At 57.9% G+C, this 13516-nt stretch overlaps 3 protein-coding genes across 3 annotated transcripts; 2 read left to right on the top strand and 1 right to left on the bottom strand.

Annotated features, from left to right (window-relative positions):
• Positions 1-314: 314 nt before the first annotated feature.
• On the top strand, positions 315-5413 carry B0I36DRAFT_246399 (Golgi CORVET complex core vacuolar protein 8-domain-containing protein; the record flags this gene model as incomplete). Its single annotated transcript, XM_046150229.1, has 3 exons — positions 315-632; positions 705-1140; positions 1194-5413. 3 exons carry the CDS (start codon positions 315-317, stop codon positions 5411-5413), a joined length of 4974 nt encoding a protein of 1657 aa, XP_046010465.1.
• Positions 5414-5665: 252 nt separating this feature from the next.
• On the bottom strand, positions 5666-8030 carry B0I36DRAFT_141647 (uncharacterized protein). The gene is made up of 2 exons (XM_046148380.1): positions 7923-8030; positions 5666-7842 (listed from the first exon to the last, which is right to left on the bottom strand). Exons 1-2 carry the CDS (start codon positions 7950-7952, stop codon positions 5980-5982), a joined length of 1893 nt encoding a protein of 630 aa, XP_046010466.1. The 5' UTR covers positions 7953-8030; the 3' UTR covers positions 5666-5979.
• A 3353-nt stretch (positions 8031-11383) lies between these two features.
• B0I36DRAFT_364840 (uncharacterized protein) lies at positions 11384-12755 on the top strand (the record flags this gene model as incomplete). The annotated part of the gene is made up of 3 exons (XM_046159043.1): positions 11384-11655; positions 11736-12198; positions 12267-12755. 3 exons carry the CDS (start codon positions 11384-11386, stop codon positions 12753-12755), a joined length of 1224 nt encoding a protein of 407 aa, XP_046010467.1.
• Between the last annotated feature and the right edge of the window lie 761 nt (positions 12756-13516).

Here is a 13516-nt window from a genome sequence, read left to right on the forward strand (position 1 = left end):
AAGCACCCAGCTTCACCACTCCAGCACCACACGGCCCTCGACTCGTGCGCCTCCACCTCCAGAGCGCCTGCTGCAGAGCCGACCAGCAGTCGCCCTACTTGCCGCTTCCTGCCGACGGCGATTCTGCCTCGTTGAGGTTCTCAACGTATCCGCGACGATCCGCAGCCCGCCGCGACATAGAGCTCCGATTCGAACCCCCGTCGTCACGCTTGATAAGGTCTCACGGTCCACAGAGCGCCGCCTCGAGCAAAGCACCCAATGCTGTTCGGCCGATGAGGCCTGTGGCGCAGATCAGAGACGATGGGCCTGCCAGCATGGACAACGAAGACCAGCTAGACCTCGCTCCCGAGGCTCAAAGGGCAAACACCACAGGGGTCAAGAACGAGGAAGGCGATGACAACCCGCCTGCCAATGGGGACCAAGAACATCTCGCGGTGGTCCTCGAAGAGGAGCGCAGAAATCCAGACAGTGATCCGGCCCAGGTCAATGGCATACTGAATCAAGGCTATCGGCACCTGCTACAAGACCGCGACGATGCTTCCGAGAGCGGGTCGGCCGACGGGCTACCTCGCCGAGCTGGTAGTCCCATCGACTCTCTGCTCTCCGTCCCAGACGATTCTCCTTCAGTCCAGGTATGTATTCTTACGATACAGAGACGGCGCGACCCAGGATGAGACATGTATTCTGACTCCCACTCGCCACAGGGCTCGGTTCTGTCCTCGCCAGGGAGCAGTCTTCTCCCGTCGATAGCCTCACGACCCGGCCTGAACAGCCCCACCCCGTCCTTTAGACCGTTCGATCGACGATTCCAATCAAGGATACCCTCGTCCTCAAGTCTATCACCGCGGCCATCTTCACCTGCGTTCTTGGGTGCTCACAGCCGAAACGTCTCTCTGACGAGTAATATACAGCTCGACAGCGCCGATACGGAGACACCATCACCACCTTGGGAGGTCGTGCGGTGGACACGACTGAACAAGCTAAATGGCCAGGCATTCTCCGAGGCTGGGAAGCGGAGTTTTGGGTCCCCGACATGCATCGCCGTATCCACGTCTATCGTCATCGGAACGTCCAAGGGCATAATATTAATGTTTGATTACAATCAGAACCTCAAGACCATCATCGGACCTGGGACGAAAGGTTCGTGGTTTGAAGTCAGACGAAATTGTATGAATGCTGACTTTTCGTGCTAGCTGTCGAGTCTGGAGCCATCACCGCAGTCGCGATATCGGCGGACCAAACTGCTATCGCCGGCGGCCATGCGAACGGAAATATCTTCATCTGGGACACCAGCCGTGCTTCCCGCCCATTCCTCGACATACCCCATCTCGAGGATTCTCAACTTGCCAATCGGACCGTGGATGGCCATTTTCCCAATGTAGCCATCACCCATCTTGGGTTCTTGGGTACAAGAAGAACTGCGCTTGTGTCGGCGGACGATCGTGGCATGGCATTCTCCCATCTCGCGACACGTGGGACAGGTGCGCTGGGAAGAACAGTCAAGACTGTTCGAATCCTTGGCCGATACCCCAACGCACCGCCTCCGTCGAGTGGGAAGCCGCTCAAGCCAAGCACAGTTTTGGCCTTCTCGCCGTTACCGCTCGGAAATGTGGAGTTGATGACGGACTCCATGGGACTCACTGCGATGCTCACGCCATACTTGTTGGTCATTGTGTCGACCACACCCATCGCTCAGACGCAGCACAAATCTGCGAGGCCCAAGGATGTGGCCCCCCATAGTGCTATGAGTGGCTGTCTGGCATGGTACCCAGCAGTAAAGCTTAAGGTGCCTGATCCGCATACAGGCAGCACAATGTCAAAGGTCAAGCTTGTGTATTGCTGGTCCAACATTCTGACCGTCCTTGACATTGACGAAATACCGTCTGAGGACAAGGACAAGCCGCCGACCCTGAAGTTCAGAGCCAGGAGCCGCTGGAAATGCGAGGAAGCCATCGTCGCCGTCCAGTGGCTGAGTCGGTCGGTTCTGACCGTCCTGACCATAACCCAGCGCCTGATTGTTCTGGAAGATCGCTCCATGCGAATGACTGAGGCCTTTGATCTCATTCACAAGCACATTTATCATGCCGACATCTTCTCGTCGCAACTCCACAACTTGGTCGAGCAGCTTGACGAGGAGGACGTTGCTATGCATGGCGTCGTGGCCGATGCTTTCTACATGAGCCTGAAGACATATAAGGGCCGGATCTTCCTGATGGGTTTCAACGACGTCTCGATAGGAGCTCTCTCCAATTGGGCAGACCGACTGATCGCCCTCATGGAGGATGGAGACTATGTCGGTGCCATTCAACTCGCCACGTCATACTATACTGGGGATGCAAACAAGTTGACCATCGGTCTCCCCGAGGATACAGATATGCGACATCAAATGGTCCTCGACAAACTCATGGAAATCATGAGCGCGTCTCTGAAGTATGTCTTTGGCCAACGGCAAAAGACTCGACAAAGTGGTGACGACCACCACCTGCGAGAGCTCGCTGAGACGTGCTTCACCGCTTGCCAGAGTGTAGGCGACATGGAATTTCTGTTCGACGAGATGTACGAATGGTACGAAGACGCGGATGTTGAAGGCATCTTTCTTGAAGTGCTGGAGCCGTACATTCTAGAGAGGGCGATAACGTCTGTCCCTCCAGCAGCCGTCAAGGCCATAGTCCTTCATTTCGTTGGTAGAGGCTGGGAGAGTCGACTGGAAGATATGTTGGTGCATATGGACACTTCCACACTCGACATTGACCAGGTTACCCTACTCTGCAAACAACACAGCCTCTACGACGCGCTTATCTATGTGTGGAACCAGGCGTTGAGCGACTACATCACGCCATTGATCGACCTGCTGTCCCTCCTTGTTCCTTTCATGCAAAACGGGGAATACGTTGCGTCTGGCAGTCTTGAGAACAACGAGATCTTCAGTGTCAATGCGCTCAAGATGTTCCCTTATCTGTCCTATACCCTCACGGGGAGGATATACCCGACTGGAGACCAGATGGACGAGTCGAGGGCGTTGCGGGCAAAAGCAGAACTATACTGGTTCCTGTTCTCTGGACAAAGTATCACCTGGCCAAAAGGAGGTGAAAGTCCTTTTCTGACTAGACCTTCAGAGGACGTCGAGCCATCCTTCCCGTACTTGCGCATGATTCTCAAGTTTGACGCCCCGAGCTTTCTAAGTACCATCAATGAAGCCTTCGAGGACTCATTCCTGAATGACTCTCCCGAGAAACATCTGAACGGGAACAGCACGGTGGATCTTCCAGAGGAGCAAATCTTTGGGCGCACGGTTGATCGACAATATGTGGTCTCGATCCTCCTTGAGATCATGAATTCTGAGGACTTTGCGCCTGAAGATACGATCTACCTCGACATGTTCATCGCACGAAACCTGCCCAAGTTCCCCCAATACTTGCTGATCTCGGGCTCAACGCTGAATCGAGTGATTGCCGGCCTGTGCAATTTCCCGGGCACAGACTTGGCCGAGGATGCGCAGCTGAGCGCAGAATATCTGCTTTCAGTATATCAGCCACCGGACATGGCCTCGATTATTCCGTTGTTCAAGCAGGCCCGCTTCTTCCGCATCCTGAAGCGTACCTACAAGACCGAGGAACAGTACGGCAACTTGATAGATGCTTACTTCGAGGACCCAGATGATCGCAACGGCGTCTTCGACTGTATCTCTGAATGCCTGAGGTCCAACACGTCATTATCCAAGAAGAGCATGGCGGACGTGCTTGTGGCCATGCGGAGGCACTCAGTTGAGTTGGTCGAGCTGGATGCCGAGCGCACAGCACAGACAGTTGCTGACTTTGCTCCCGAACTACACCAGCACTTCTTGGAGTCCTTGGATGACGGATCCGCGCTCCAGTACAGCTATCTCCGTGCTCTGCTAGAGCCAGTGTTAGATGGGACGACGACGAAGTCCACATCACAGGATCGGGACCTCGTGGAAATGTATGTGCGCCTCATGTGCCATCACGACCCGAGTCATGTATCCGATTACATTGGCTCTGTGCAGAACACTGATTTGCGGCTTGACCATCTTCTGCCAACCATGGAGGAGACAAATGTCATCGATGCCGCCGTGACACTGATGGCGCGTGACGGCAAGGTTCAGGACGCCATGGCCCGTTTGACCAAACATTTGGGTACCTTGGAATCGGCATTACATGGCATACTCTCCTCGACGGAGGGGCACAGTGACGAGGACAGCCGGCAAGCTGCTGCTGAAGACATTCTGAACACCATGCAACGGTACACGCATGTCGGTATATGGCTTTGCCAGGGCCATATGAAGTCTTCTAGGAAGTCCAAGGCGTTGGCAAAACGGCCCACCGCGACCGCGGATAAGGAGCTCTCCAGCGACGAGAAGCTGTGGCTCGAGCTAATTGATGCTTCGGTCAAGATCTCGCGCAGCTTGTCTCCATATCTGGATAGCAGCAAGGCCGCGGAAGCGAATGGGGAAGACTACTCTCACGTATTTGACTCTGAGAAGCTGCTTACTCTGCTCAGGTCGCTTGTCCAGCACACTTTCACGGCGCTCTTAGCGGCTACCTCGACACAGGGCGTGGACTCCGGGGATGCGAAGACCCGCGTGCTCAGCGGCTCAGGCCGAGGGAGTTCAACCTTCCTGCGCATCCTGCGAGCATTTCTGACCACCGCAGCCACCTCATCACCCAGTCTTGCCGACCTTCGCCAGGTTTTGACCTCCATCTTCTCAGCTTATGCGTACGAGGAGAACATTCTCCAGCTGTCCAACCGGCTGCTGGAGCAGCAACTCTTTGCGAACGTGAAGCAGGCTGTCGAGCTCCGCCAGCGCGGCTGGAGATCAAGGGGCTCCACATGCGAGGCGTGTGGCAGCAGAGTCTGGGGCCCGGGGGTGAGCGGTAACGTTTTCGAGGCGTGGGAGGAAAAGCAGGCCGTTGAGGAGCAGAAGCGTGCGGCCAAGCAGCTTGCCCTACGGTCGGCAACTGACCGGTGGAAGGGCGGCGGCGGTGGTGGTAATGGTGGTGCGGAGGTCAACGACGGGCTAACCGGCAAGGGTAAAGGCAAGGGCAAGAGCACCGACGTCAGCAACGACTTGGTAGTGCGCCCTAAGGCACAAACAGATGGCCTGATGGGTCAGAACAACGAGGAAGACCCACGTGATCCCTCATCACAGGCGGTGGCTTCTGGTGGCCAAGAGCCCTCGCAAAATCTGGGCCCGCTCGTGGTCCTGGCTTGCCGGCACATATATCACCAGCGGTGCCTGGACATGCTACAGGCAGGATCCCCGAAGGGCGATGGGAATGGAGTTACCCCTGGCGAAGTCACAGATGCTGCTGGAGGAGCAGATTATGCGGCTGCCAGGACGATAGACGATTATGGCCGGGTCGTGGTGGCGTATAGATGTCCTATTGACGGATGACGACGATCCAATTCGATCGGGGGATATATGTGTATAGATCGCTGTGCGGGTCAGCCAGTACATAGAGAAAGAGAAGGGCGTGTTTGGGAACATGGCACCACAGTGGCCACGACTCCAGAAATTCTCATCTCTATCACGATACTAAGGTGACGATTGCATAATAACTGGCAGGGAATAGCAGTCATCTACGGTTGGCAAGGTGATAGAAGCTTAAATCAGCACGTATATCTGCACGTTACCTGGAAATGGGATGAGCCAACCACTCGTCAACATCAGGATGAAAATTGTGAGTAAGCTTTCAAAAGAGGTCATTATCGTGACGCAAGCAGTAGCAGCAGCAGCAAGAACAATAACCCCAACGGCTACCACACCTCCCAAAGTTACTCTGCACCGGTATGCGAGTAAGCTGTTGCTAGCTGTACTTCCCATTTCTCTGGTACGCCATCGCGCGGCTTGAAATGCCCGCCGACTCATCGCTGCATACCGTGCTTCGCCCATGGCACACAACGACGAAACACCCCGCCCCTGGGTCAACGATAGTCCAAGTTGGATTTCTACTCGGTCTTCTACGCCGAGCCTCCGTCCTCCTCCTCCTTTCCCTCCCCAGCACCGCCAACAGCTTCCTTGCTCTCACCCTTTCCTTCGGCCTCCTGCTCGTTGGCTGCTGCCGCCGCCGCCTTTGGCGCAGCTGGAGGACTAGTCCTGAGCCTCTTCCTCGCCCCGTCGCTTCCATCCTCGGCTCCGGCATCGCCCTCGGCGTCGCGCTTCGGCGTGCCCTCGCGGCTGCGGCCGATCGTGCCCGTCGACGAGCCGGCCGGCGTGTTGGCGCCGCCCCTGGCGTCGTCGGTGTTGTTGTCGACGTCCATCTTGTCGGCGGCAGGCTGCGGTGGCGCGTCGCCGCCGTCCTCGGTAGTGCTGCCGCTGCCGCCCGTCTCCATCTTGGTCCCGGGCTCGCCATCCTCCTTGTTCTTGGCGTCTGGCGTCTCGTCCATGTTATCGGTTCTCTGCTGGTGGTGATGATGGCCAGCGCCTGCGTGCCCGGAATCAGCAGCCTTCCGCCCGACCGCCGCCTCGACGTTGATGCCTTGCATGTCTGGCCCTGACCCGCTCGCGCCGGTCGTCGTGAGCGAAATGGTCTCCCCGCCCACATGGCTGGCCGGGTCAGGCTGCAGGCCGGTGTCCTCGAGGCCAATCTCCTCTGGCCCGCGCGCGTGAGGCTTGTCCTCGTCAATCGCCGGCACCGACGCGATGGCGCGGCCAGCAGCTGCGCCGCCGCCGGCACCGCCGTTGTCGCTGTCCACCGCCATGTTCTGATCTTCGTCGCCTTCGGATCCTCGCTCGCCGCCGTCTTCGGGGTTATTGTCGTTGTTGTCCGCCAGTGCTGAGGCCGCGGCACCTGACGACGCACCTGCGCCGGCCCCTGCCCCTGCAGCCGCCGCGGAGAGCCGCTGCTGGATAATCACGTTGCCCTGGTGCCGCGCGTGGTGGCCGGGCACGAGCTGGCTGACGGGCACGACGCCGGCCTTTTGCTCCTGCCTGAGGAGCTCTCCCTGGGTCACGCCGACGCCGCGGGCGCCCATGGACGGGACGCCGTTGACGGACACGGACACCGTCTCGACGCTGCCCATGCCGTTGGGCCCCTCGATGGTCTCCGTGCTCTCCGTGCGGACCTGGCCCTCCATGTTGTCGGAGCCCGATCCTGGCGACGTCGACGACGTCGGGGTTGCTGCCTCGGCGGTGGTGTCGGGCGTCGCTGTGGCAGAGGATCCGGCTGGCGGCGAAGCTACCGCTGCTGTTGGCTGGCTAAGCCAGGGGATGGGCGTCAGGAGGGCACCGCCCAGAGCCTCGTCGCTGCCCGGCGTGGCCCATGGAGAAGGCGCGGGAACGGCGCCGGCACCTGATCCTTCCGACACCCCGTTGGAGAGTAAAGTGCCGCTAAAGTTTTCTGAGATGGCGGGAGGGAGCGGATACACATTCAGTCCAGAGGTGACATGAACGACACGATCGACGGCGTGTAGGAATGCAGGTAGAGACTTGTAGTGCCGCTTGGGCTGGAGGAGAAGCTCTGCCAGCCGTTGGATCGTGTGCGGCGGGTATGTCGTGAACAGCGTCTCGATGGTGTTTGTGATGATGGCGAGCCGTATGGCGATGGCCTGCGGCCATTCTGCGAACCTCGTCGTGCTTATGGCGCCTGCTATCGGCTCGACAGCGGGACCCGGGCCGTGTGGGATGGGCACCTCTAAGCGCGGGCTCGGCGCTGGCGAGTTCTCCTTGTTTGTGTCTTGCGATGACCGCGGGCTTGCTGGCTGCGGATCTGGCGAGTCTGACCTCAGCGATATCCAGCCCGGCAGAGCCTCGACGTCGATATCGGTGGTTGGGTATGGTAGCGGCTCGGGAATCGGCGGCATGGGAAACTCGTCACGGGCGATCTGTAGGTCAAATTCACACTCCTGTCAGCGCTGGATGAGGCTGGGCACAGCTCGATCGTGGACGCAAAGCATGTGCGCACCTTTTCTATCCTGGAAACAATGCGCGGCATGAGGGCAGGCCATAAAGAGCTGTTCGCGCCCGAGACGTTAGCAAGTGCTGGCAGCCGAGCCGAGCATGGGAGGCTCGAGGTATCAGAGTCGCCACCTACTAGTCCATCGTGCCGCCAGCAGCGACGGTGCTCAGGATGCCATCCTCATCAATGTCCATCATCTTGCCCGCCGCGCAAGCAGAGCCTGGTGTTCACTGCAGCCGACCCGTGTTTCCGTCCTTCAGTCGCGCCCGTGAGGCGGTAACTATAGTTCGCAAGTGCCCTGATCAGTCCGTAGCAGTCGGAGTCAAGCTGCGACGATGTCGACGTCGTGATGCTGTCGTTGTTGGCGTGGCGTCGTGGGAATGTCGGCGGGCGGCGCTGAAAGTTGCCCGGGTCAGATCAATTGATTGTCGTCGCTGGGTGCGGTATGCGCGCCCGATTAGCTCTGGCGGCGCCGCGGCTCACGAGCGCGTCAAAAGTCTGCCAGGGTTTTGACGTAATGGGGGCCTGCAGTAGCGCTGAAGCCGCGCTGGTGGGGGCGGGACGGTCCCCTGTAGAGATCTGGCGTAGGGGACCTGGCTGCCGCTGATGATCCATAAGGCTCCAGGCTCCGCCAGCTGCCGGCACGCACATGAGACAGTAATGCAGAGACCATCGGCAGTATGTGTATTCCCCCTCTGCATCACGAGAGAGCCAGAGTCCGTGTGAACCTGCGCAGGCAACTAGCAAGCCCGAATACTCTCGTGGGTTAGACCCAGCACAGCAGGGAATCGCATACCACAAAGACACGTTCTGTTGATATCTAGAGCAGATCGTTGCCGTCCATTATCCACGAGAACGTCGTGGGCGAGTTACAGATGCATACCTCATGGTATTCACCAGCTCGACGACAAATTGTCCCTTTCCTCAGACGGCTGAGAAAGCATGCGGAAGAGGGGGCCACTCGTCAGATCTTGGTGGAGTAATTCTGACACTGACAGAGGGCTTGCAGCGCCCGTCTTCCTATTTCAAGGAGACAACCTGCTGGTGCTTGCAGGCATTGATGTAGACCGAAGCAGTCCTCCTCCATCACGTATCGCCATGTCACTCGCATGGATGTGCAGGGGTCGTCCTCCATGGCTGTCTCAGATCATGCAACTCTCTCCAGTCACTGGTCAACCTCGGGACAGCCAATGCCAGTTTCGATTTGCTCCTGGCTTGCTCAATGCGATAATCCTGACAGGACAGTCCACATCCACAAAAAGACAGATGCCAGACCCTTGAGTGGTCAACGCACCACTCCGCACAAAGTCATTTGCCGACGCAAGCTATCGAAGCTTGGGATGGAAGCCGGCCGGGTCGCCGGCACAACGTGGCCGTGCCGCGCGTTCGTGTGGAGGAGCGGACACCGGGAGGACCGAAAAGTCTACACATCTCCGCCTGGATGCTGGCTTGCGGCTCGCGTTATGATTCGGAGACGCTACCGAACGAGCTCAGCATCGCTCCGAATCCAGGGGAAGTCGGCGAGTGTCGCTTCGCCTTGCATGACAGCCAGAATCTTGCGGGTCCGCCGCGTGGCTCCAGAATACTGTACCTTGGACAGGACACCCACAGCATTCGCAAGATGAGCCATTCTCTCCTCGGGCCCCCACACGCCTCGCCCTCCGAACCCACAGTGGAAATCTGCCAAGACTGGGTCTGCGCGGATTTGCTTCTGTGTATCTTTATGCTGCTGGTGATTTGCAGGTAGGGAGATAGGGTCGGAGAGTTGGGAGGCCAGATTGGCCCGCCTCTGTTGTCGCTCTTACATCAGTAAAAGCTGATTTGCTGGCGCGCGAAGCGTGCTGGCGTGCAAGAGGCAAAGGCAAAGGTTGAGCGGTGGTGTGGGTGCCACCTGGTCAGGCCTGTCTGCAACGGCGCGCTGGCGCAGATACGAGGCGATCTGCACGGGGTCAACTTTATTGGTCGCATGACGAGCCACCGTCAGCGGTCCTTGGTCCAGAACAGGAGGCGTCGCTGCTGCAACATCTCTGTCCTGTCCGGCGCCCCCGCCAGGTGGCACGCCGAGCAACATTCGCCGGCAGAGCCTGCTTTGTGAGGCGGGGAGCAGAATACACGACGAAAAAGCCTGCCTCCCATGGTGCGGTGGTTTCCAAGGTTGTTTGGGGGCCGTTTGCAGTGAGCAACATGTGCAGGAGGAGCCAAGGTGCGAAGGCGGAGGCTGTCGTCATGCACGGCCGAGAGGACGGACCTGTGCGGTCATCGCGCAGCAAGCAGCCAGCCCAGGTCGTTGGCTTCACAGGATTCTCTTCCAAAGCTGGTCTTGGTCGATGGATGGGAGGATTCATGGCGTTTGGACGCAGCATCCAGGGACGCCGTGCCTGGGGGACATGTCAAAGCGCCAGGGCAGAGGCCGTGCGTGACGATTGTGAGCCGGCCAGGCACCGCGACGGCGCCTGGGGTTCAAGGTTTGACGCCAATGCAGTGCACAGCGAACGGGTGGGCGGGAGGCTGGCTGGCTGGCTGGGACTGTTGATGGCTGCTCGTTGATGCTGCGCCTCTGTGGTGGTGGGCTTGCACGCCCAAGGCTGACTGCTAACTGCCAACTCGGTGCTGTGCAGGTGCAGGTGCAGGTGCATCCCCGTGGGCTGCCAAGCATGTGCGCGCTCCCTGCTGGGGCCCTCCCGCTGCCGCTGCGCCTCGTGCCTCTCTCTGCCTTGGACTATTCCTCATGGAAACCAGCTGTTTCTTTTTTTTGTTTGTTTTTCCAAACCCATCTTCTTTCTGGTCTCAAGTAGATCACCGACACCAGCAACGACAGCACAACCGTCCCTCGACCGCGCCCGATCTTTTCTGCCTGCTCTCAAAGTGCCTCGCCCGCCCGCCCTTGACTCGCCGCCTGTGTTTCAGCAGCCCTTCGACCGTCCCCTGCCGTTGCCCGGCTCCAGGCCAACACGCACCACCCACCCAGACCTCCTCTCTCCTCTTGGCCTGTCCGCGCCCAGCCGCACCAAGACACGAGCTTGCTCTTGCTAGTGGCCATCCCAAAGTCCCCTGGCCCCCCAGTCCACCCGGCTGGTTTCACCTTTTCTTCGGCCACCACCAAGCAGCCACTCCTCCACCTCGCCTCTCATTCCACATTGTTGGCAATCTGGTAGAGTCCACCTAAAAGCTCGACAGCCATTCACGATCGCCCTCTTCGGCTTGCACCATTCGCCCATCCATCCATCGACACCACCCGTCGCCATCCCAGAGACCTTTCGCTCGCCTGCCTCGGCGCCGTCATCGCCGCCTGCGACAGTCGCTGAGCCCTGGTGGCTGCCGGCTGCGCTGCACACGACTCCCCCTTCCGCAACCCCCCAGACATGTCTTTTCGTCAAGACTCGCGCCGATATCTGCTTTCCGACGAGAGCAACTTCGAACCAGGCCACTCCTCCCAGCCCTCCTACCCGTCCTTCGACAAACACGCCATGGCCTCCTACCCGTCATCTCAGGGCAACATCCCGCCGCCGCAGTTTCCCATGCCCTCACCACAGCCCGACCAGCCATCCTACGGCTACCCTTTTGCCGACCCTGCTCACAGCACCAGCGACTTCCCCGTCGCCGACGCCGCGCCGCCTCCCAAGCGTAGCAAATGGCGGCACTTTGTCAAGGGCACCCAGGAGATGATCAAGAAGCGCTGGCCCCGCTACTTCTTCCTCACCGCGGTCTGTCAGGGCATCATCTGCATTGCCTTCGAATCGTGAGTAGAGCACGCCTCTCCCCATTTCACACGTGTTACAAACTTTGGTGGCATGATCAAGGCTAACATGTCCCCGGCAGCTATACATTCGGCAGGTTCAATGCGGGCGTGGACGAGGAGACTGCCAAGCTCAAACAGACTGCCGATGTCGACGCGCAGCTCAAGACAATCCCCACATTCCTTAGTCTCTTCATGCTCGGCTTCCTGTACGAGGTGGTTCTGACTTGGGACGCGCTCATCGCCAAGAATACCATTCAGGTCATCGGTCTCGTCATCTCCAACTTGGCCCTGCTCATCTACACATCGATCCAGATCAGCGATATCGGTATCGCCATCGACAAGCTGCGGGATGTCAACATCATTCGGGGCTTCGATACCTGGTGGTCGGTGCATCCCATGCTCGTTGCCATTCCGTGCATCCTTGCGGTCGGAACCATTTCCTTTGCCTTGATTGCCTGGAAGCTGTACCAAGAATTCGCGTGGGATATCCTCAAACATATCGGAGCCGACTACCGCATGAAGAAGAGGTTTCTCCACTACCAAGTAAGTCGTCGCGTCTGCAGTGCCGTGCCGTCATCCCAAGGGTCACTGAACTGACTCATGTTTTACAGATCTACATTGCTCTGCTCAAGTTCGATTTCTTCTTCTTCATCGGGTTCACCGTCCAGTTCCTTGTCGTCGTTGGAGGTAGCAGTACGGTCGAGACCGCGCTGACAGCGGCAGCAATTCCCGTGACCATGGGCATTCTACTGGCGGCAGCCTGGTTCACTAAGAAGGAGTTCAAGCCTGGTGTGTACGGCATCGTCGCACTTTACCTCGGCGGTCTCGCCTACTTCATCTTCAAGCTCGCCAGAATCTACGATCCAGGCCACGCAGAGGCGTACAGGCCGGTCGCCAAATCGCTCTCCGCCTTCGCGGTCCTCACCATTATCCTGATTGTCTGCACAATCGTCAACGCCTTGGTCTGCATGTTCAACTTTGGGCATGGGCTCAAGCAGCACCTCAATGCGCCGAGGCAGGAGCTCGACAAGGACCAGGTCAGCTACTCGCTTAACGACGTCAAGCAGCCCCAGATTCCGAGCAGGATGACAATCGACTAAGTAGTCTCCGCTGGCTGCCAGTCCTTGCGAGAGGTCGAATATAGACGGCGCCCGCAGGAAAAGATGAGGCAAACTGTCATTGCTACAGCATCTATCTGGCCGTCCCAGACTCGACCATTTCCTTTTTTTCTCCAAAACTTTTGCATTTATCGAGAAGCCCTCAGTACTATAAGATATCCCGGCTGTCATTCCGAGCCATGGCAGTCATGCGAGCAAGACCTGGGTTTCCAAAAGCCAGGGAGGAGTACCAATCCCCGACAGACAGACTCTGTATAGGCTCATTTGTGTATTTAACTTGAAAGGCGTTTGTTGCTTTCTAGCCATATTTCTTTTTCCCCTGTAAACATGTGTTGCATTTAAATCAGAGATTAGGAGCAGGCGAATATCTTGTTCACCGTGAAGCTGTCATCACTTGTGATTTGTGAAAGTCTTTTTTTCCCTTTCGATTTGTGAGCTCTCTGTATTTGAGCATTGCCTGCATCTGGTCTACGCTGACGACGACGACGTCGTCCCTGCCAGCCCGGTCCTGAAGTACATGGGGATTTCTGAAGTTTTGTTGTCACGTGAATATGAGTCTCCCTTCTCATCCTACTCTAGATAATGATGATGGAATTCTGTCTCGGGGAACAGCGCCGATGGAGATGTAATGTGATGTCAGGGCTGGTCCAATCTTTTTGGTATCGCTTCTGAGAGGGGTTCAGATACTACCATATGTATGGGAGGATGCTGGGACGACCACCACGATTGCTCCGGTTAGCACG

The sequence above is a fragment of the Microdochium trichocladiopsis genome, assembly GCF_020744255.1.
Source record: "Microdochium trichocladiopsis strain MPI-CAGE-CH-0230 chromosome Unknown B0I36scaffold_7, whole genome shotgun sequence".
Classification (NCBI taxonomy): domain Eukaryota; kingdom Fungi; phylum Ascomycota; class Sordariomycetes; order Xylariales; family Microdochiaceae; genus Microdochium; species Microdochium trichocladiopsis.

Bases quoted from the DNA above. Each gene is read 5' to 3' on its own strand.
- B0I36DRAFT_141647 (XM_046148380.1), bottom strand. From the start codon at position 7,952: ATGCCGCGCATTGTTTCCAGGATAGAAAAG. The intron at 7,843-7,922 runs GTGCGCACATGC...TTTGACCTACAG, and splicing joins TTGTTTCCAGGATAGAAAAG to ATCGCCCGTGACGAGTTTCC.